At 45.4% G+C, this 23592-nt stretch overlaps 1 protein-coding gene across 1 annotated transcript in view; it reads left to right on the plus strand.

The window, feature by feature from the left end:
• The window catches only part of PLCG1 (phospholipase C gamma 1), a 154087-nt gene extending 139619 nt beyond the window's left edge, over positions 1–14468 (plus strand). Inside the window, exons 29-32 of the mRNA XM_077459131.1 lie at positions 4776–4937; positions 5021–5109; positions 6733–6899; positions 9465–14468. Of these exons, the coding sequence (XP_077315257.1) occupies positions 4776–4937; positions 5021–5109; positions 6733–6899; positions 9465–9507 (461 nt within the window). The 3' untranslated portion in view covers positions 9508–14468. The remainder of the gene's footprint in view (positions 1–4775; positions 4938–5020; positions 5110–6732; positions 6900–9464) is intronic.
• Positions 14469–23592: the final 9124 nt, after the last annotated feature.

Below are 23592 nucleotides of genomic sequence, written 5' to 3' on the forward strand. Positions count from 1 at the left end.
GGAAAAAGAGACCAGAAGGGAAGCGCCTTTTTCAAAGCCCCAGGCAGCAAAACCTACAGGAACGGGAGGTTCGCCCCAAAAAGCATTGGCAAGGGAAGGGGCAAAGGAGGAATCTTATTCAGTCCCCCTCAACCCTCCCCTAAAACACAGTGACTCCTGCGTCACGGTGGGAGGAAGACTGGGGAAGTTCCTCCCACACTGGGAAGCTTCAACCGAAAGTCCGTTCATTCGAGAGATAATAAGGAACGGCTACAGGTTGGAGTTTGGTTCAGTTCCCCTCCCAAATTTTCAAGTAACAAGGTTACCAAGGGACCAAGAGAAAGCAGAGGCTTTGGCTCTTCTTCTGGGGGATCTGGTGGACCAAGAAGGAATGGCGCAGGTGCCTCAGGAGGAGCGAGGCTTGGGGGTTTACTCCCACGTATTTGTGGTAAAGTAACCTTCGGGAAAGTTCAGGTTAATACTGAATCTCCGCCCCCTAAACAGATTCATAAAATACAAGCGGTTCCGGATGGGGTCAATCTTCTCGGTAACCAAGTTCCTGTTTCAGGGCTGTCACATGGCCACAGTGGATCTCAGGGATGCATATTGGCATATCCCGATTCATCTGGAATCTCAGAGATTTCTCAGGTTGGCGGTGAGGTTGAACACGGGTGTGTTACACCTCCAGTCTCGAGCTCTCCCCTTCGGGCTTTCAGCCTCACCAAGAATCTTTACAAAGGTTCTGGCAGAGGCACTGGCCCCATTAAGGCTCAAGGCTATAACAGTGATCCCATATCTGGACGATCTACTGTTCATAGCCCAGTCGGCCCAACAGCTGCAGAGGGACATACAGGAGGCCTTGGTTTTTCTGCGCTCACTGGGGTGGCTGATAAACCAGGAAAAATCCCAGCTGACCCCCTCACAGGAGGTCCTGTATTTAGGATACAGGATTTCTTCGATGGAAATGAGGGTATTCCTTCCGGAGGAGAAGATCTGCAAGCTAGAGCAGGCGGTAGCCCAGCTTCAATCTGGTCGGGAAGCCCAGATCAGGGAGGTTATGAGAGTCCTGGGGTTGATGACATCATGCTTTCCAGCGGTGGTCTGGGCAAGGCATCATCAGCGCCCTTTACAGAGACTCATGCTCCGTTATTGGGATGGCAGGCAGGAGAGCCTGGATCAGGTTATGCCCCTATCCTCGGCAGTCAGGAGAGGTCTCTTTGGTGGCGGGCCCAGGTCAACCTAGACAGGGGTCTCCCCTGGTCCCCACAAGCTACGGTGGTGGTCACGACCGATGCCAGTACGCTGGGTTGGGGTGCCCACCTAGAGGGAAGCTTAGCCCAGGGTTCCTGGTCGAACCTAGAGACAGGTCGTTCCTCAAACCAGAAGGAACTTCTGGCAGTTTGGAAGGCTATAGAAACCTTCCAGTCCCAGTTACATGGCAGGGATCTGCAAGTTCGCTCAGACAATGTGGCAGCAGTAGCCTACCTGGACAAGCAAGGGGGAACCAAAAGCCCTGCACTCCAGGTAATTGCGGACAGAAGCTTCTGCTGGGCAGAGAAGAACTTGTCCGCAATATCAGCCATTCACCTAAAGGGAACTCAGAATTTACTGGCCGACTTTCTCAGTCGCCAGAAGATAGGTCAGGACGAGTGGTCCCTCAACAAGGAAGTGTTCGAGGAGATTGTGTCATGCTGTGGAAGGCCAGAAATAGACATATTTGCAACAGAAGGCAACAGGAAGGTGACGCACTTTTTTTCGGTTCACCCACAGGATCGGGCCAGGGGGATAGACGCCCTTGCCAATCCATGGCTGTTCGGCCTGTGTTATGCCTTTCCTCCCGTAAGGATGGTGGCGGAGGTCCTGCAGAAGTTCCGTTCGGAGACTACGGACCTCATTTTAGTAGCTCCTTTTTGGCCAAGGAGACCCTGGTTTGCCAGCATAAAGAGATTGGCCATCCATCCTCCGCTGTTTCTACCAGTCAGGGAGGATTTACTTTCCCAGGGGCCGATCCGGTGTCCTCAGATAGAGAGGCTCAAGCTTGCGGCCTGGTATCTGAGGAACAAATCTTAAGGTCACAGGGTTTCTCAGAAAAAGTGATTATGACCTTGTTAGAATGCCGTAAACCAGTTGCTAGGGCAATTTACGCCAAGGTAGGAAAGAGGTTTAATTCCTGGTTGCGAGAACAGGGAATTGCAAGCCCCGGGGTCCCGGCAGTCCTGGACTTTCTACAAGCAGGGGTAGAGCTGGGCCTATCTATCAGCACTCTAAAGGTACAGGTGGCGGCCTTAAGCGTTTTCCTTCAGTCCTCCCTTCAGCAGAATCCATTTGTCAGGAACTTCTTCAAGGCTCTGTCTAGATCCAGGCCTGTCAGAATGAAGACCTGTCCTACCTGGGATTTGGCCTTGGTTCTTAGGGCTTTGACCCAAGACCCATTTGAACCATTAGAGGGAGCATCACTTAAGTGGATGGTACTAAAGACTGTGTTTTTGATAGCGATCACGTCAGCTAGAAGGGTCAGTGATCGGCAGGCACTCTCGGTCAGAGAGCCATTTTTGTTAATCTTAGAAGGACAGGGTAGTACTTAAGACTGACCCTAGTTTTCTTCCTAAAGTGGTGTCCACTCTTCATAGGACACAGGATATTATTTTGCCAACTTTTTTCTCAACCTCAGACGAGGACGTGGCGAGATCTTTAAGTTTGTTAGACGTCAGGAGAAGTCTATTAATTTTTCTAGAAGCCACTAGGGTCTTCAGGAAGTCAGACTCACTTTTTGTTAATTTTTCGGGCGCCCGCAAGGGCTGCAAGGCGTCCAAAGCGTCTATCGCCAGGTGGATACGGATGGCGATAGTTAAAGCCTATGAGTTAGAGGGGAAGCAGGCACCCTTAGTTAAGGCACACTCTACAAGGGCGGTTTCCACATCGTGGGCAGAGAGGGCTGGAGCCTCTCCGGAGGAGATCTGCAAAGCAGCAACGTGGTCCAGCTACTCAACGTTTGCAAGACATTACCGTCTGGATTTATGGTCTGATAAAGAACAGACTTTTGGACGTAAGGTCCTCCAGGCAGTGGTCCCGCCCTGACAAGGTGAGCTCCTTGCTTATCATCTCAAAGGCTGTCCTGGAAGACGATATGAGAAAACCGGAGTTAGACTTACCGGTAACTCTTTTTCTAGGAGTCTTCCAGGACAGCCTGGCTTCCCACCCAAAGTTGTTTAAATTGGACTAAGTGGTGAGGATGTGTATTAACGTGATTGTTAGTGTGTTATGTCTTTCAGAGCCTCCCGGCGGTTCTTGGAGTAAAACTGAGGAGGGCCTGGAGGACCATACCTTTTATTTAATTGGCTTGACGTGTTTCCTGTCCCGGAGGGAGGAGCCCTATATCTCAAAGGCTGTCCTGGAAGACTCCTAGAAAAAGAGTTACCGGTAAGTCTAACTCCGGTTTTCTTTGCTGTTTCAGTGCCTGGGCAGGTCACAGTCTACAAGTCAAACTATATATTGTGCACGATGAGAATGTGAGGCAATCTATCCGAAAGTTAAAGTGGATATCCACCCTAAAGTGGACCTTCCGCTCATTGGAACCCCCCCCCCCCGGCGCCACAATTGGCACCTTTCAGGGGGGAGGGGGGTGCAGGTACCTGTACAGTACAGGTATCTGCACCCACTTCCTGGATAGCTCTCTGCGGAAAGGGGCGTAGATTACGCCCCTTTCCGAAAGTCCCCCGCTACCTGCTGGGAAACACACAGATCCCAGAGGCAGCGGGTCCATCCTCATTGTGCAGCGCGACTCGCGGGCGCGCTGGACAAGTAAGTGTCACTATTTTAAAAGTCAGCAGCTGCAGTATTTGTAGCTGCTGGCTTTTAAAAAAAAAAAAAAACGCGGAGTCCCGGCGGACTCCCGCTTTAAAGTTGAACCAGAAATGAGTCTGTCCATACAATAATGGTCTGAATCACACTTGCAATTCCAGTAAGGAATGGCTCAAAAAGGAGAGGCCGAAGATTATGAACTTGCATACTCCCAGCCTTGATCGATCCCAATTGAAAGTCTGTAGGGGGATTTTGGAACAGGCAGATCATGCAAGGAAACCCACAAACCTCTTGAAATGTAGTGAAAGTTTGTCTGAAGCCTGGTGGGTAGTTGTACTAAATGCAATTTCATGATTTCTGATAAGGGGGCAAAACCAGCTTCTGACTTTTTCCATTACATCTATTGACATTTTTGTTCGGTAAATATGATTAAAAAGACCAATTTTGTGCGTTTTTATCCAAGCATATCATAGTTACAGTTAAGTCAGGTTGAAAAAGACACAAGTCCATCTAGTTCAACCATAAAAAATAAAATAAAAAATATACAATCCCATATACCCAATCCTATAACCACAGTTCTTCCCAGAGGAAGGCGAAGAAAAACCCCAGAAAAGCATGATCCAATTTGCTAGAGCAGGGGAAAAAATTCCTTCCTGATCCAGGAGAGCCAATTGGATTTTGCCTGGATCAACTTTACCTATAAATGTTAGTATCCAGTTATGTACATTTAGGAAAGAATTTTTTACTTTTTTTAACTAGATATCACTTCTATCTTTAGGCACTGTTTGACTAAAGATCTAATATTTTAATGTTCAAATATGTTTAGATTGTAAGCTCTTATGAGCAGGGCCTTATAACCCTCTTGTCTTGAATTATATTGTAACTGCACTGTCTTTTATTCTGTAAAGCACTACACAAACAGTTGGCACTCTAACGCCTGTATATGTTGAAACTCCTTCTAGTACGTTCAATTAACTATCTCTATTTAAAAACAGTTGATAATGGGTTGAACCCGGTTTGGCCCCAGAAGACATTCCAGTTCCTTATTTCCAACCCAGAGCTTGCCTTCCTGAGGTTTGTGGTCTATGAGGAGGACATGTTCAGTGATCAGAACTTTCTAGCCCAGGCATCCTTTGTGGTTCGTGGCCTAAAAACAGGTACAGTAAAGAGGAGACAGGGGGCTTTGTACATGTGATTTTCATAGCAAGGTCATTTAGAAGGTCACGTCTATATTTTGCAGGATACAGATCAGTTCCACTGAAGAATAATTACACCGAAGACTTGGAGCTGGCGTCCCTTCTCGTACGTTTAGATATCTACTCCAGCAAGGTGAGTGACCTTAATGGTTGTATAGTTTATCACTTAACAGCTGGAGGGCCGTAGTTTGAGGAGCCCTGGTCTAAGATGAGCTCAGTTATTTGATCATGGTGATAGTGTGAAAAGAGACAACGGGGTAAACTGTACTTGGTTCCTTCATTAACAAAGACCTTGGTGTATTATGGATGTGTCGTGTTTATGAGACTTCACAATCCATCCAAAGTCACATCCTCCTTGATAACAACCTTAACACGTTCCCACCCAGCCTATAGCACTATGACGTCTGGCTGGTGGCTTTACCAGTCTGATTGGACATCCAAAAATGTCCTCTCATAAAGCAGGGCTGCGCATCAACACGACCTGTCCCCGGCTGTGTCCGGCTAACTGATCAGTGTACCGGCTTGCTGCCGATACCATGTGACCAATCACAGCAGGTCACATGACAGTTGTAAACAATGGATGGCTTCCTTTTCATGCCATCCATTGTGTACAATTGTGTTGCTAACTGTCATTAGTCATTGTGATCACAGACAGGGCCAATCACAGCTGTACTATGTCGTTAGCTTTGACAAATCACAGCAATTAGCTTTGACAAATCATTCAGTAAAACACTTGCTTTGTAGCAATGTGAGTATGCTAATGGCAATCATAATGTGTAAAAAAAAAAATAATAATAATAATTCACTTCCCCAGTGTGGTGTAATGTTACTATGGTAACATGGCTCTTGTCACAGTGTGTTTAAAAGAAATTGTGAAAAAAAAAAAGTAATTTTCTTTTTCTTTTTTCCATACTGTCATCAGCCAGTGTCCCTAATCACTGCCACACCAGTTATATGATGATGGTGTACTGTACTGGTGGTGATATGCAAAAATTAAAATTAAACTTTATTTTTTTTATTTCCAAAAAATTAAGACATAAATTTACAACTTCAAAAAACCAGCCAAGCCTCTTATTGAATACCTTGGATAGTCTACTTTCCAAAAAGGTCATTTGAAGGGATATCTGTACTATCCTGGCATTTTTGGGCTTCAAGAAATGAGATGGGCTGCCAGTACATCAGGATTGGTCCATTTTCAGATATATACCATAGTTTGCAGACTTTATACATTTCCTACAGACTAAATAATATACACTGATTTGGGTCATTTTTACCCCAAAAAATGTGAATACTTTTTGCTCTAAATTTATAAAGAACAATAATTTATTTGCTAAATTTTATAACAAATGAAATTTTTTTTTAAATTTAGCAAAAAATAAATACCCAAAAGAAAGCTCTAGTTTGGATACATTGTTGCGCAACCACGCAATTGTCATTCAAAGTGCGACAGTGCTGAAGACGGAAAGTTGGCCTGGGCAGGAAGGGGGTAAAAAAGTGCTCAGTATTGGAGTGTTCAAAGAGGACTTTGCATCCAAATGAAAGGTTAGCTTATCTTGGGTACCCCCAACCTTCACTTTGGATAGATAATATAATGTTTTAAAGAATGTTACTTCAACCCATAGTGGCTAATCAGAGATTGGTAAAAAAAAATCATTTGGATGATTTCTGATTGGTTGTATGGGTTAGTGTATTTTTTTGATTTCCTGTAATCCCAGATCTTGCTCATAGAAACTAATATTTGCTTAATAAATTGCAGCAAGAGAATGGAGAAATTAACGGTGCAGCAGCACCCCGTGAGCGGATCAGTGACCCCTCAGTTGGTCGATTACGTGATGGAATGGGAGATTCTCGATGCCCTGCACATCAGCTAGATGAGTTCCGAATGTCACAAGAACTGGCGGATCCTTTCGAAAGAGAGAGGAGGTAAGACCAGGGCACACACTTCCCAATCTCAGCTGAGGTTAATCTAAATTTAAGAACAAAAATCAAATCTATTGCAACTCATCAGTCCTTAGTGGTGCATTAGTTTGTCTTTTTTTTAAGGATTTATTTTTTCACCTGGTGATCCCACCTGTCCTAGATGGCAATGCTTGCTTGTTGTACTGATTCTAACATCGTTTTCACCCTTTGACAGAAAGCGTTAGGACAACAGAACTCCTCACTCTCCTCTTCTCCATAATATAGGGGTTGGAGTAGTTCTGAAATCCTTCAAAAATGCTGTTTGAGATAACATTGCAGGATGTGTAAAGCACAGGACAGCACTGGATTTCTAGCAGGATCATCAGGTCTTTTTTTTTGGGGGGGGGGGGGGGGGGGGTTGCACTTATGGAACAAATAATACATAAAAAAAAAGCAAACCTGCATTGGGAGAAAACTGTGAGCCCACGTTTGCCAACGTTATGCAGCAAATGCTAGTTGCCTGGCTCTTGTGCCAACCCAATACAAAACAAAAAAAAAAGTGCAACTATTCTTGTTTTTTTTTTCATAATATTTCATAAATTTGTGTCTAGTGACAATTTGTATGTCATTACATTCTGTGCATCTCAACTTTTTTTATGGAAAATATTAACAGTTCTTTGTGCCCTTGCAACAATCCCATTTGAAAGTTCTAAAAAAGTTTAAAGAGCCATTTGACCAATGAACATAGATTTGCACATCATGGGTGTGCTGTTAAGTATAACTATGTACAGATTAAAAACCTTTAAATATTTGTGTTCTTAATAAGCAAGCTTTAAAAGCAAGCTCTACACTGATCCCATGTGGCTGCAGGCACTGTAGAGCAGTTCATCCCCAAAGTTTCCCTGCAGTCTTCTGGGACACATCTCAGGTCCCAGAAGACTGCGGGACTATCAACAAAGCACAGCGGGCAGCCGGCTGCCGGCTGTGAAGCCAAAAGCAGCATCGCCAGCTGCCCACAGTTAAAATGCCAGCTTGGGGAACTGGAAGACTTGTGAAAAACTAGCCCAGGTGAGGACCGGGCTAGATCCCTGGACAGGTAAGTGTAATTTTATTAAAAGCCAGCAGCTACAGGATTTATAGTTGCTAACTTAAAAAAAAAAAAAATTCTCCAGAGTGAAACGCCTCTTTAACCACTTCTGGACCACCCACCTGCCATGGCAAAGCGACCTGCTAATTGGCTGTGTATAATCACAGCCCAGGGCTCTGTTGACCACGCAAATACCAGTTAAAGTAGTGCAATGCTCAATAGCAATAAAGAGGATAAAACTTTTCCGGAGCTGAGGTGGCTAAGGCGTGCAGTTAACAGGACCACTAAAATATCAGTTTCTGTGTTCTATCACTAGTAGGGTACAGTACCCAAAAAGCAGATTAAATAAAGCATGTTTATGCACCTTTTGTGAGCTGAGATCTAAAAGATAGGCGCTAGATGATGTGTGGTATTAAAGCAGAGTTCCACCCAAAAGTGGAACTTCTGCTTAAAGTCCTCCTCACCCCTTTCTATGCCACGTTTGGAATATCATTATTTTTTTTTGGGGGGGGGCAGGTACCTAGTTTTGACAGGTAGCCAGCTTCCACTTCTGCTCGGGCCGCCTATGCAACTGAAGCAGGCGTTCTCCTCTTTCCCTCCCTCCCATCAATCTTCTGGCACACATCACAGTTCCCAGAAGATTACCCGGCCATTCATGGCGCATCCAGCTGTGAAGCCACAGTCAGGCGCCCACAGGTAGAATGCTGGCGCCTCGGAGAGGAGCGGGGCTTTGTGCACCCGCTTCGCTGGACTGTGGGACAGGTGAGCGTCTGATTATTAAAAGTTAGCAGCTACATTTTTCGTACCTCCTGCCACGTCACAGGACTATTAACAAAGCTCATCAAGCAGCCGGCTGTGAAGCCAAAAGCAGCATAACCCACAGTTAAGATGCCGGCGCCAGGAACTGGAAGGCTTGTGGAAAACTAGCTCAGGTGAGGACGGGGCTGGATCCCTGGACAGGTAAGTGTAATTTTATTAGAAGTCATCAGCTACACTTTTTGTAGCTGCTGACTTTTTAATAAACACAAAAATTACTGGAACTCCGCTTTAAGAAAATAACTGCTGATTATGCCCAGCCATACATGGTGCAAATTTCTTTCCTGCAACCACAATTCCCCCAGTCTGATGGGAATCCCTCCAGCCGAGTCATTGTCTGCTCCCGGGTGAAGGCAGTTAATATTGATAGCAGCCGCTAGTGATAATCTTAAGAGAATCCAGCAGACTGGTTGTGTACCAAAGTTGATTGATCAACTTGGTGCATTCAGCCCGCCCATTAACAGTTCAAATTTTTTCCGGTTCCTCCTAAATCAGCCGAGATTCATGTATGGCCAGCTTAAGCGCAAAGCAACTGAGAAACTGAGCCCTTTGTACCTTGCTGGCAATCAATAAATTCAGTCTTACCTTGGTGCTCTGTTCTGTGCAATACCTGCCATTGCTTTGGTTTGAGTTAGCAAATATTGATGCCTCAAATATTTACAACATCCTCTCTCCTATTGTTGCAGAATGCCTCGGAAGACACGCCTAAGTGGAGATAACAGATTGTAGGTTGGCGGTGTTGATGTTTATGGAGGTCAGCAAGACTTTTCCATGGACAGAATCTGGATTCTGTCTACCCTTCGCCCAGGCGGAAAAAGTGCCTAAGACGGGAGCTCTGCTGCATGGAGATGTGAACTTTGCACATTCAGCAACACATACTTTTCCTCTAAGATGACCCCCCCCAGTGGGTGTTTTTTCGTTCAGTATCTGATGTTTCCGCAAAGGGAACTGTTTATCTGCAGCACAAGCTGTAGGAGCTCTTTCTATATATAATGCCTTGTATATGCGTGGGGCTGATCGAAAGACTTAGGTTTCTGTCAATCCATTTCAGAGCTTTGGGCAGCCTCTTGCTTCATATTCACTCATCTATCAACTGTGAAAAGAGGAAACCGAAGCGTTTTATTGTTCCTGACTTCACCTGTCCCGTTATTGCCGAGTACATTCCAGAGTGAGAGCCACGTTTCATCCCTTTCAATGTTATGTACGTTGCAACATTATATTTCAGGTTCCGTTTTTACAATTTTGGTTTTAAATAAAACATTCAGCTTTTAAAAGGGTCAGTTCGGAGTAATAGTTTTGGGAAGATGTTGGTTGTATTTTGACATCTGTTGGCGGACAGTCCTAAGTTTTGCTTGAAAGAATAGCTGTTGACTTTTTTTCTAGCCAATATGAATGAACTATTTTTCCGCCTCCTGTGGGTCTTACAGAAATTAAAGGAAAGGGAGTTTAGGGAGCAAGGTAATTATAGTGGACCCGTCACTTTGCCCTTTATCTGTATCCACAACAAAAGCTGGGAAGATAGAGGACAAATGATCCCTGTACGAAACAAGAGCAGGTCCTATAGCAGCTAATTGGATCCTCCAACTTCGGGTCTCAGTGCAGGATGAGGGATGGTAGCGATCTACAGACAATGTGAATTGTCACTCTCCTTATAGGCTTCATGTTTTGATAAGAACTCTGATTAGGGCAAATCCGTGGCTGCTACCTTTTGTCCTATTTCTTGCTGTGCTTTGACTTGTATTCTTTCAGAATCACTGATTCAGAACAAGGAGGCATGCTTAATGTAGGTCTTAACATAAAATATTTAAGTAAGATCACCTTAGAGGTCTACTTTTTAAAGCAATAAGTTTATTTTAGCAAGAGAGCTCCACCAGCATCCTATGCTCAGTTTTCCCTTCAGCTCTTTTGCAACCTGGAGCAAAAATACCTGGCAATGCCCTCCCGTGGAACTGTAGTGGTGCTTAGGCACCCCGTGTTTGTCTTGTAGGGGTGGGGACATAGTTCTCAGCCCTGCCTAAGCTCCCATTCACAACTGCGAGCTCACAGAGTGGTGGGGAAGAAATATAAGTGGCCGTATGAGCAAGCATTGAAGTAAACCTGTTGCTTTGCCCACATGTGCAACCTTATAGATTCAACTTAAAGAAACACTGTCACTTTGACTATTTAGAGGAAAATGACAGTACTTCCTGGTAGCCCACTCCAGTAAATTATATGCACATGTGATTCCCGGGCCTGATCATCAGGTGTGACAAATGTGCATGGGTTATGATGTCACATGTGCATGGGTTATGATGTCACCCAACTAGGTTAGTGCTAATAGCAGAGGTTAAAGTGTTACTAAACCCAAAACGGTAAAATCAGACTGTATATGTAGTAAATCATGCTTGTTATAATCACTGTGGAACCTAAGGGGTTAGTCCTCTGCATGGTGTAAAAAAAGACTGTTCCTCCCGTCTTACACAGTCCCCAATCCATCTGCTGATGGAACAGGAGCTAGGGGGCACTCTGCACATGCTCAGTTTTATGTGTTGCTAGTGTTTTGTTTTGTTTTTTTTCTTGGGAGGATGCATGTGATCAGCACAGGGCCAATCAGCACTGTCCAGATAGAGGGTCAACTGCTGATGAGAAAGGGCATTTAAGTTTACTAAAACTATTGCATTTCCATGTTCTGTGTGAGACCAGATATGGTAAATGCAGGCTCCTGGGTTTAGTAACACTTTAACCTGGGAAGGACTCCTGGGTAAGTATACTTTGCTGAGGCTATCAGAAGGCACAGTTACTCTGCCCTAAGGGGGTAGGAGACTCTTTTTAAGCCTTGGCCTTGTTTTTCTTAAGGCCTCGTATACACTGCTGCTGCTAAACTGAAGTTTAGGAGCAGTTGGGCATTTTTTTCAACTGCTCCTGAACTCTCCTCTGTTATCTTATCAGTACATGTACACAGGGTTATTTAAAGTAGTTTCTAGGCAGTTGAGTTTAGAGGCTTTTTTTGGAGCGCAAAACATTGGTTCAGAAGCTGAGTTTAGAGACATTTCAAGCGCTAAACTCGTTAACTTGCGTTTAGCCACATTTCATTTACAGACGTTTTTCATTTCTGGATTTTTTTTAAAACTCTTCCAAGCGCAAACATGGTAAAACTGACATTTTAAACATGGGTTACTATCTGTCAAGTTAAATCCTTCAGGAAAGGTTGTAAATACGTCCCGCGTACATGAAGACTAACAGTGCTACATCACTTAGGCCCAAAGCCCAGGTTAAGTATTGGATTTGCCGTCCAACAGTAAAAGCAGTCTGTATATGCAGTAAAGCATACGTGTTATATTCACTGTGGAACCTAAGGGGTTAATCCTCCACATTGTGTAAAAAAAAAAAAAAGCCGTTTGTTACTGTATGCACAAATCCTGGATAAGATAGAGTTTGTGGCATCAGGCTGCACATGCCCAGTTTGTGTATTGCTAGAGAGTTGTTTTTTTTTTTTCTTAGGCTGCTTTCACACTGGGGCGGTATTCAGGCGTTACAGCGCTAAAAATAGCGCCTGTGTAACGCCTGAAAAAAAACGGCCCCTTTAACTCCAGTGTGAAAGCCGGAGGGCTTTCACACTGGAGCGATGCGCTGGCAGGACGGTGAAAAAAGTCCTGCCAGCCGCATCTTTGCAGCGGTGAAGGAGCGGTGTATTCACCGCTCCTAAACCGCTCCTACCCATTGAAATCAATGGGACACCGCGGCAATACCGCCCGGCAAAGCGCCGCTTTGCGGGCGGGTTTAACCCCTTTTCGGCCGCTAGCGGGGGTTAAAACCACCCCGCTAGTGCCCGCACACCGCCGCTAAAACGACGGTAAAGCGCTGCTAAAAATAGCGGCGCTTTACCGCCGACGCTGCTCCCGCCCCAGTGTGAAAGCAGCCTCAGGAGAGTGCATGTGATCAGCACAGGGCCAATCAGCACTGTCCAGACAGAGCTTCAGGGGTCCTGCATCCTGCTAAGACAGCCAGTGCAAAGTGAAAATTTCTCCTACAAGCAAACACTGATAGAAGTCACAAGATTGCTATATTATACAAGTAAAAAGGTGCAATGCTAAGATACCTCAATATAATGTTCCTAATACTCCGAAGGGCAGGGATATATATATTAATATAATATATTATTGATTAGTCTGTCAGGGCTGTCACTGAAAAGACCAGAAGCAGGTTCCAGTAAGCTAGGAGAAAAACAAGGAAAGGGGCACCTCTGAGTATAGATCAAAAACCATTTATTAAGAAAACAATATCCACTCACATGGGAGACTGTGGTGTTGAGTTTAGATATCTCTGGGCTGAAGAGAAACAGTGTGGCGCCGGGCTGTGACGTCACAGCTGTGCAACGCGTTTCCGAGCTTGCGTGCTATTGGTGTAAAGATAGCCGCACTTCTTTTTCAAGCAAAAAGGACTGCAGCTATCTCTACACCAATAGCAAGCTCAGAAACATGCCGCACAGCTGTGACGTCACAGCCCGGCGCCACACTGTTTGCTTCCCAAGCCTCGTTTTGGCTCCGATCACACAGCCGTGTCGACTACCATACTGTGGATGCTGGATGAGCCTTATGGACACTAAAGCATGGCCAGCAATGGGCTCCGGCGTCTGACCTCCCCATACTACCACTCCCAGAACCAACATCTTGCTTGACGATCACTTCACTGACCCCATCAAATCTTGATGTGTTATCTGGATAGCTGAAGGAGAATCTGCTGTGCTTAGCCATCCCACCCTATCCTTGTTGGATCTGATGTGGTGCCAGCAACACTTGGACTCGCTGTGACCTGTAGTCCTCCCCCTTCTCTTCAGCCCAGAGATGTATCTGAACTCAACTCTACAGTCTCCCGTGGAAGTGGATATTGTTTTTTTCTTAATAAATGTTTTTTGATATATACTCAAAGGCACCCCTTCACAAGACTGCTATATACTGCTGATGAGAAAATGTATTTATCAGTTTTTATGTGGGAGACCAGATAGAGTGAATGCAGGGTCCTGGGTTTAGTAATACTTCAACCTGGGATGGACTCCTGGGTAAATACACTTTCCTGAAGCTATCGGAAGGCACAGTTACTCTGCCTTAAGTGGATAGCAGACTCTCTTTGAGCCTTATTGTTTGCTTAGCAGTGCCACATCCAGTACTTTACTTGGACCCAAAGCCCAGGTAAAATACTGGATGTGCCATCCATTGTTAAGCTAAATTCTCTCTTAAAACCGCTACAAATACACCCAGTCGCACTTTCATGGTAGTTACCCCAAAAGCTTTTCGCTTCTATATTGTATGAGTTATCGGTCACAGTGAAAAGTTTTAGCAATTGGGAAGAACACTTAGAAGGCAGACAGGCACATAACCAGAGCCTACTTACAGATTGGAATAGTCTTGTCACACAGCTGCCTGGAAAAATTATGGTTTGTATTCTAACCCCATATATGAAAGACTGCTTCAAAAATATATGCTGTTATTATACAACCCTTACCACAGTGTAATCCCCCAACTCATGTCCTTCTGACCTGTTATGGTATAAAAAAAAATCCCAGCTTACAGAGGGGGGATTCCATCTTCCCAATGGCCAAACACAGTCAAGCCAGCTGTGACTGAAATGTTCTGTTTATTGTAAAACTGTTTATCTTGTTTGACAAAAAATGAAACCTCACTATCTTAGTAATAAAGCACATATTTATAGACCTTTTGTGTACATCTGCTTACCTTGTGAAAATGCAAAAAATCATTCGTTTTCAGGCTAAAGACTCGGTCAACTAAACTGGCTGCTTAATCAATTGTTGGACTCTGTCAATTTGTTGGGGGCAAGGTAAGCTGTGGACTTTCCCTTTGTGTTAATGTTTATGTAATGAGGTATCCCGAAAAACACTATAATTTACAATATTGAGAAGATAAGCCTGCACAGTGTACATACACTCATCGGGAAATGTATTTGGTACAACTTGCTAGTACCCAGTTGGACCCCTTTTGCCTTCAGAACTGCCTTAATATTTCATGGCATAGATTCAACAAGGTGTTGGAAATATTCCTCTGAGATTTTGGTCCCAAAGGTTCTCTATTGAATTGAGATCTGGTGGCTGTGGAGGCCATTGGAGTACAGGGACCTCCTTGTCGTGTTCAAGAAGCCAGTGGTGAGATGATTTGAGCTTTGTGACATGGTGCATTATTCTGCTGGAACAGTATTTCTCCAACTGTACTGCGGGAGAATTGCAGGCGTTTTGTAGGAAGCATTTGGGGGGGGGGGGGGCCTGACTTGGGCTATAGCCCCAAGTGGGCCCCCAAAAATCCTCCTGGTCTTGTAGTGCTCGTTTTACATCATTAGGCCCAAGTCCAGGGCGGCAGGCTGATCCTTCACTGGCATCTACTGTGCCCCCCCCCTGCTAGGATCGCCTGATGTCTACAAACCAGTGACGTTGCAAGGAGAGGATGAGGCCCCAGCATTCAGAGTGGAGGAGGAGTTAAAGGCTACGTGCCCATTGACTCAATTATGGCTCCAGCTCCACCCACCATCTTCTCCAGCAATGCGTGGCTCAGAGCCTGAGGGAAGGGAGCACCAGCACCACACATCGGAGAGGAGCCTGCCCAGTGTCTACCTGTACTTGCCTGAGGTGAGGCGGCCTCACTGGCCTGTGTGAAGTGCTGCTGAGGAGGTAGGAGTTAACAACGCTTGTCCCAACTCTGCCCACTATATGAGGGGTCATGTCAAGGCTTTGGGATATTAGGTAAGTGGAAGAAAAATTAAAGTGGATGTAAACCCTCACATATAGCCAGTGAAGTGAACAGCCGCAGATGATACAGAGATGAAACAAATCTCCCTACATAAATTTTACATGTATATCAGCTGTCTTCAGCTTGCTATAGTCTTTAGAAAGTGGCAAGGGGAGTCTGGGTATACTCCGTGTGATAGCTGATTAAAGGAAAGGTTATGCTGATGACAGAAGAATAGATCAGCAGAAAGACACAGGACTTAGGGCTTTGGAGAGAGATAAATAAACACTACACATAGATGTGCCTAGGCCAAATTTCATGAATCAGGTTTATATCCACTTTAAGGTAAACTAGGCTTTGGCACAGAAAATCTGGTCAACCTGAGGGTCCAGAGAGTCGAGCAGAAGCCTGATGAGGTCCAAATATCACATCCGCCTGGGACAGTTTGAAGTGATAAAAAAAAATCACCAGAACCAATTCTAATGTGCCCCACATTATCCTTTTCTTTATGGGACAGATGGATGAAGCCTCATGCATTCAGATCTTCTCATGTTCCATTGACTGGTAGTCCTGATTTCACCCCGGGTCTTAATTCTCAAGAGCTCGTATGGTGGACTAACAATGGCTTGATACGTATTGTTGACATGTGCGACCATAAAGGTATCATATCTAAATAAACCCTACTAGATAAATACCAACTTCCTAGCTCAGAAATGTACCATTACTTCCAGGTGTGCATTATCTGAAGACTCTACAGCCCACAAATGATTTAACAACTTCCACCCGAATAGCGTGAAAATATATAGCATCTGGTCCTCAAAGTCGGAAAAATAGTTTTATATGTATGTACAAGTGGGAACAGGATATAGAGGTAATTTTGGAAATCAATAAATACGTTAAAATGGCACAATTGACCTCAAAATCGTACATTTAATACCTCAATGATCAAGGTGTATTACAAAGTTTTGCTGCAATGGTACCAGTGAGAGTGGCGACATATCCCAGGCACTTCCCCTCTGTTTTAGGGGCTGTGGCAAAGGCACGGTGTGCCATATATGGTGGACATGCCCTAAAGTCAGGCAATTTTGGATTTGCATCTATAATTTTATCTTTTCACTAACCCAGCTAAATTTAATAACATCACCACAGCAGACGTTACTAGGATGCCCAGTGAAGGGAGTGACAGGACACATATTCATCTTTACTGCATCCAGGATAGCGGTAGCTAGATCTTGTACGGCACCCATGACACCCTTCAACTTAGTGAGAAATAAGTTGTTGTAGATCATGATCAATGAATGCCTTTCAGCGATATTACTTTATTTTTTTTCTTCCCCTGCATTCTGTTTGAGAGACCAGTAAGCGCACATTGGCCTCATGGTATGGATTCCTCTTCTTCATGAAGCTTAAATGAATGACAGGGATCCAAGAATGTGCTAATCCTTTCCTCCACTTTTTTTTTTTTTTTTTTTTTTGTAGTTCATTAAGTTGTAGTATACAGAGATAAGATACAACAAGCACCCTTGTCAGGGTATACCATTTTGCTCATACCTTAAGCATTCCTGTATACAAAATAATGTCTTATCTCACGTAAACAATATTTTGCCTTGGAATTTGAAATATACAATTTTCAATAAAAATTATTGGAAAAGAAAAATCACCAGAAAACTCTCAATCCTGTGGAAAAAAATAAAAATAAAAATCTCTTCAGAGAAAAAGAATAGATCAGGTTAAAAATCACTCCACAGGACAACCACAGCATCCACTGTGAAGACTAGTGGATGTCTTGGAAACAAACCTACACACTTTGTTAAACCTGTGAGCCATGAGGTCCATGTCCAGCATCCTGCACCAGATGTCTTGCAAACACCTTAGGGTGAAGAGACCCGACACTGACAACTGAGGAAGTCTATTTACAAGTTTTTAATGTCTGGGATGTGGCATTCTACCCAAGCAAATATGAGACGTTTTGTAGCTAAGACCCCTTACATACTATACATTTGTTGTCATATTTTCGTTATATTTACCAAAACCATGTAGTGCAAGGGCCTGCCTGATTGGATACAAATTGAAACGCTTCAGGTTTGACCTCATTTTATATGGTTTTGGTAAATCTGAAGGAAAAAAAAAAAAAATCTAAAGAAAATGCCCTTTGATGAAGTCGCGTGTTCAGTGATGCAACGTGTCACGGAGGAGCCAATGTCATCACTTTTTTTATATAGCTGTACATGCTATTCTGAATTGTACGTTACTACATTTTTTAAATTGTATTGAGTTACTACAATGTGGAGCCCCCCCTCCCCCCCCCGTTTTATTTATTGCATGACTATACTGCATCTGATGAGCCTAAAATTTATCTTGATAAGGACATTGCTGTGGATATTGGTGGGAGTTGATAGATTGCTGAGGATCCAGTGTATATCCATACCAAGGCTTGATTTGACCTGTAGGGGTCTTTCTATGAGGTGAGAGACTGGGGCAAATGAGTGGCGCACCACTGATGATGATACTTATTGGGTGAGGTGGATTTTGTTTGGCTGCTTTTGCACATGCACTTTCCTTCTCTGTCATTTTGGAGATTTTTTTTTAGGGACTGTACTTTTGGAATATTTTTTGCAATATAAATTATTATTACCATTTATTATGTTAAATATTGTTTGCACTTGATTTTCTAGCACACAGCTTGGTCTTGGATGTAGTATCTATATAGTGTATTCTGCACCTTAATAATTTTTTATTTCTGTGAGTCAGTGCCATATATCTTTATATACATAAGCCTGAACCACAATCTGTCTGATCCACCGAGAAATGGTGACCGACGAGACCGCCAGGCCCTTCTTCGGACCAACCACCCATACAAACAGCGAGTCCGACATCCGAAAAAGGAGCCATAGCAGACAGACACCTGCAGAGCCTAGACCACGTCCAAGGAATACAAAGCAACCTCTTTGGGATGCGACGGCCGAGGACTTAAGGAAGCACAAGGTCCTCATTTAGATGAAAGACTGAAACCACCTTTGGAAGAAACTAAGGCTGTGGGTGCAGTACCGCCTTATCCTTGTGGAGAACCAAGGAGGGAGACTTGCATGACAAGGCCTCCAACTCAGTAACACTCCTGGCAGATGTAATCGCCAATAGAAAGACTACTTTCTGAGAGAGTGTCAATAAGGAGATCTCCCTAATGTTTTCAAACGGCAGTTTCTGAAGCACCGAGAGCACCAGATTCAAATCCCACGGAGGCAGAGGTGGTCGAACCGGAGGGGCCACATGTCAAACCCCCTAAACAAAATGTACTCGCCAATGAATGAGTTGCCAAAGGTCGCTGAGAAAAGACAGCCAAAGCAGATACCTGCCCCTTAATGGTGCTTAAGGCAAGTTTCTGATCCACTCTTCACTGCAAAAACAGCAGGATCCTAGAAACTGAATATGTACGCAGACGCCACCCCCTCTCCTCACACATAGAGATGTAGGCCTTCCAAGTACGATGATAAATCCTCCAAGAAGATGACGTCAGTGCCCTCACCATCGTGGAGATTATCGAAAAACAGACCTAGGTCCCTTAGCACCTGGCTTTCAACAGCCATGCCGTTAAAGCTAGTGACTGTAAAGCAGGATGAAGTATTGGACTTTGCGACAGAAGGTCCTCTCACATCGTCAGCCACCAGGGAACATCTGCCACCATTAGTATGTTGGCGTACCAAGGCTAATCAGAATCACCTGTGTGTGTGCATAAATCGGCCAATAATGCCACCAACGTGTCTACCCCGGCCACAAACTTATGTACCTTCCGCTACAGTTGAGAGGCCAGGAGATCCACATCTGGCGTGCGCCATTGTAGGCAAAGGAGCCAAAATACATCCGGATGTAGTGACCATTTCCCTTGCTCCAGTATCCAACGGCTTAGGTAGTCTGCTTCCCAGTTCTCTACGCCCAAAATGTACACGGCCGTCAGGCGCCTCTCTGCTCAACGCAGGATGTGAGCAACCTCCAGTGCTGTAGCTGAGCTCCTTGATGGTTGACATACACCACTGCTGTGGCGTTGTCCGACTGGATCCTGATGGGACACCCCTGCAGCCTCTGTGACCATGTGGAGAGGCACTGCCTGATCGCCCGAAGTTCCAGCACATTGATTGGCAGGTGGGGATTCTTCTTTTATTCAGTGACCCTGGGCCAACTGTACTTCCCCCCCCCCCCCCCCCCCACCACCACTAGTCAGGCTGGCATCTGTTGTAACCACCATCCAACGAAGAGGAAGGAACGACTTCCCGGGCTGGAGCCCTCAGCCACCAGAGCAGGAAATCCCTGACTAGCTGGCTCACCTGAATTTGACAATCCAGAGATAAACTGAGATTTGTCCCATTTTACACAGGATCTTCTTTTGCAAGACTCGAGTGTGGAATTGAGCATACCGTACCGCCTCAAAAGTAGCTACCATGAGACCCAGGACTCGCATTCAAAAAAACGCGGTGACTACCTGCGGGACACCAACAACTTCACTGCAGCGTGAAGAGTCTGCAGCTTGTCTGAAGGGAGAAAGACTCTTGCCTCTGAGGAGTGCAAAAGCAAGCCCAGGTACTTCAGGCGTTAAGTGGGCACCAACTTCTGGAGGTTCAGTACCCAACCAAACTCCCAAAGTGTTTGCCACATTCTCCCTTAAGTCTGAGACGGAAGCTGCTCTCAGAAGGAGGTCATTCAGGTAACCCACGATTATGATCCCTCGCTGCCTTAGCAAAGCCAGAAGTGGGGCTAGCACCTTGGTGCAGACGCCAGGCAAAAAGGGAGAGCTACAAGTTGGTAGTGCTCATCCCTGACCGCAAATTGCAGAAACCTCTCATGCCTGACACATATGGGGGCATGTAAGTATGTGTCCTTGATGTCCAGGGACACCAGGAAATCCCCCTGATGGAGTGCAGCAAGCATGGAGCGAACTGATTCCATCCTGAACCTTTGTACTTTCACAAAGCTGTTGAGGGCCTTGAGATCCAGGACCGGACAGACCCCTTCCTTCTTTGGGACTACAACCAGATTGGAGTAGAATCCCTGAAGCTTTTCTGGCGTCAGCACAGGCATCAGTCCACGCAACAGCAGGTCCTGTACTGCCCCGAACAGGGCTTCCTGACAAGCCGGAAGAATATGAAGATTGGAGGGAAAAAGTTTGGCAGGCAAGAAAAAAAACTATCTTGTATCCTGATGAAACCAGTTCGCAGAACCACTGGTCGGAAAGTAGGGAGGTTCACCGAGCTGCAAACTCCTGAAGGCGAGCCCCCCCACCCAAGAGTCGGGTGGGGGCAAACCTTCATGAGGCAATAGATTTGCTCGCAGGTATGTGAAACCAGGGATGCTTTTGTCACTCAGTGGGCACCTTGTCAGACTAGCAAAGCTTACCTGCCGACGCAGGTGGACGAAAAATCTGCTTCTGAACAGATAAGGAGGGCCCTTGCCTACAGCGTGGCTCCTTACCTTTCCTGGACTGTAGGAGCAAAGTACTTTTACCCCCCAGTGACATTCTTAGTAATGTCAGCCAGCGAGGCTCCAAATAGCCTCTCTCCCTGGAAGGGCAAATCCGCCAGTGCTTTCTTAGATGCCTAGTCTGCAGACCAGCATTTTAGCCAAATCAGGCGGCGTAGCACCACAGCTGATGCGCTAGAGAGCAAGGGGGCCGTATCAAAGACATACTTAAGGCCCTGCACCACCTGGTCCACCTACTCCACGCAGACCAGGGTAGTCTGTTGCTTCTCCAACTCACAGTGCAACAAGTTAGCCCATTAAGCATCTGCAATACCAGGGACGCGTCACGCTGACCCACGCTCCCGTCACCACTGAGGGACCTAAGGCAAGTCACACAAAATGCCCATCCTCGTAGCCGCTGCAGACCAAGGCCTGCCCCCCCCCCCCCCCCCCGCAGGACTCATCACCCTGACCCAGGTACTGCACTGTGCTGCCACCATCCGCTCTCCTCTGTGTCAGCCATGAGGCATTCTGTGTTAAATCTGCACTGTTCCAGAAAAAACAGGCACCCACCACTAGAGGCAAAACAGGCTACGGCTACTAGAAAATGGCCGCATCAGCAAGAAACATCTCAAGGCGCCGGGGACAATGGCTGCCGGACTTCCAGAAAATAGCCGAAGGGTAAAAACTGGCTGTGGCTACAGAAAAATGGCCACAGTCCGCTCTGCGGCCTCCCCACATGACGTACACACTAAAACACCCCACCATGGCCCAAGAAACAGGGAAAAGGACGAGCAGACCACCCACACCCAGCACAGCCCCCTGCCAGGTCTCTGAGCCACCCCCGGTACATGCACTGCATCCCCATATGCCCAGTTACCACGCAGCACATAGCATGGGGAGGAGGGAAAGGGGACAGGGAGCGAAGCGAGACCCCCTAGTTGACCTCCCAGGGAGTGCCTATCTGCTCCATCCTGCCAAGACAGGTGGAACCATACTTACCCCTCCAGCAGGGACTGCTGGACGCATTCCACGGACAGACCCATCACCCAAGCAGTACGGGGCGGCTGTTGGCCATGGCACACTGTGACATAGACAGCACTAGCTTGGTCATATGTGTGCCCTGGAGCATATAGCTCACCGGCTGCCCCTGGATCAGACGGGACATGTCATGACCGAAACAGCACGTAGTTGCCCCAGCCTGGCCATCGAGCATAAGGTCTGCTTATGCTCAATGGCCAGGCTGGGGCAACTACCAGGATCTATATTATCTAGCCTATCACCCAGCCCTGCTGTTGATTGTAGATCACAGGAATAAAAAAAAACAATGCAGAAAAATGAAATTCCCAGGACTAATGGTCCTTCTACACTAGGCAGAAAAAAAACCTGAGCTGCTGGATGCAGTGTGAAGGGTTATAGCCAGTAGGACTGCCCCCTGGGCGGTACTATGCTGTTTTTACATGTTCTCCTTAGTCCTCTCCTGAAGGTGGCAAATATAACCGGAAGGTCAAGATGAAGTGTCCATCAATGATTGAAAGACAAAGATTGCAAGCACTGAACCTATTGTCTCTGGCGAAGGAGATGGTTGAGAGGGGATACAATTTCAATTTATAAATACCATACTGGTGCCTCCACAATAGGGATAAAACATTTCTGTGGAAGGGAGTTTAAAAAGACACATGGCCACGCATTAAACCTTAAGCTGCATAGCGGGTTTCTTACTGTAAGAACATCAAGGATGTGGATTTCCCTTCCACAAGTGATTATATCAGCGGGGAGCATTGTATATGTGTATATATATATATATATAATAAATAAAAAAAAAACCTTTTAGATAAGCACCTGAATGACAACTATACAATGTAATACTGACATATAATCACACACAGAGGTTGGACTTGTGTCTTTTTTTTTTTAACCTCGCCTACTACGCAAGGACCGTATGCGGCGTGCTGGGAGTGGAATTATACTGGGATGTGCTTACACCTGTCTAATTAGTAAAGTAATTATTTTAAAGTCCATCTCCAGAAGAAAAAAATATATATATGAAAAAATTCCTATGCAGTGGGGCTGTACCCACAGTGCGCAGATCAACTACTCATTTATAGCTAGGGGAACGATTTACTTAGCTAATCCTCCCAGCACACGATCAGTCTGGCACTTCAGCAGTCTTGAGTTGTGGACTGTTCCTGATGTTATCAAGACCAGAGCAGGCTCCATAGACCAGGAACAGTCCACCACTGGACCATGGGGAAGTGCTTTGTTTTGGTGGAACAAGGGATCGGTGGAGTATAAGCTTCCCCCTCCCCCCCACCCCTAGACAAAAATATTACCAGTCGAGCTATGCAGTGCAGGCACAGCCCAACTCCATTGTAAAACTCTTATTTTTCCAAAAAGCACTGCAGTGATTCTCAAATTGTACAATATAAGTAGGCTACTATTGGAAATGTAAGACTTCTTACTCAACCATTACTCACAGCATTCCAGCAGGCAGTCAGGAAGCAACCATTGATGTGGGCAGCTGAAGTCCGTTCCAATTTGCTTTCAGAGTTCCATGCAGCTGCCTCGTGTCTGCGTAGAGCAGTTTTTTTTTTTTTTTTTTTTTTTTTTTTTTTTTAAACAGACTGCAATAACAATAGCAGCATCAGCAGAA

Source organism: Lithobates pipiens, unplaced genomic scaffold (genome assembly GCF_037356315.1).
Source record: "Lithobates pipiens isolate NorthernLeopardFrog02 unplaced genomic scaffold, aLitPip1_a1.2 Scaffold_28, whole genome shotgun sequence".
NCBI classification, from domain to species: domain Eukaryota; kingdom Metazoa; phylum Chordata; class Amphibia; order Anura; family Ranidae; genus Lithobates; species Lithobates pipiens.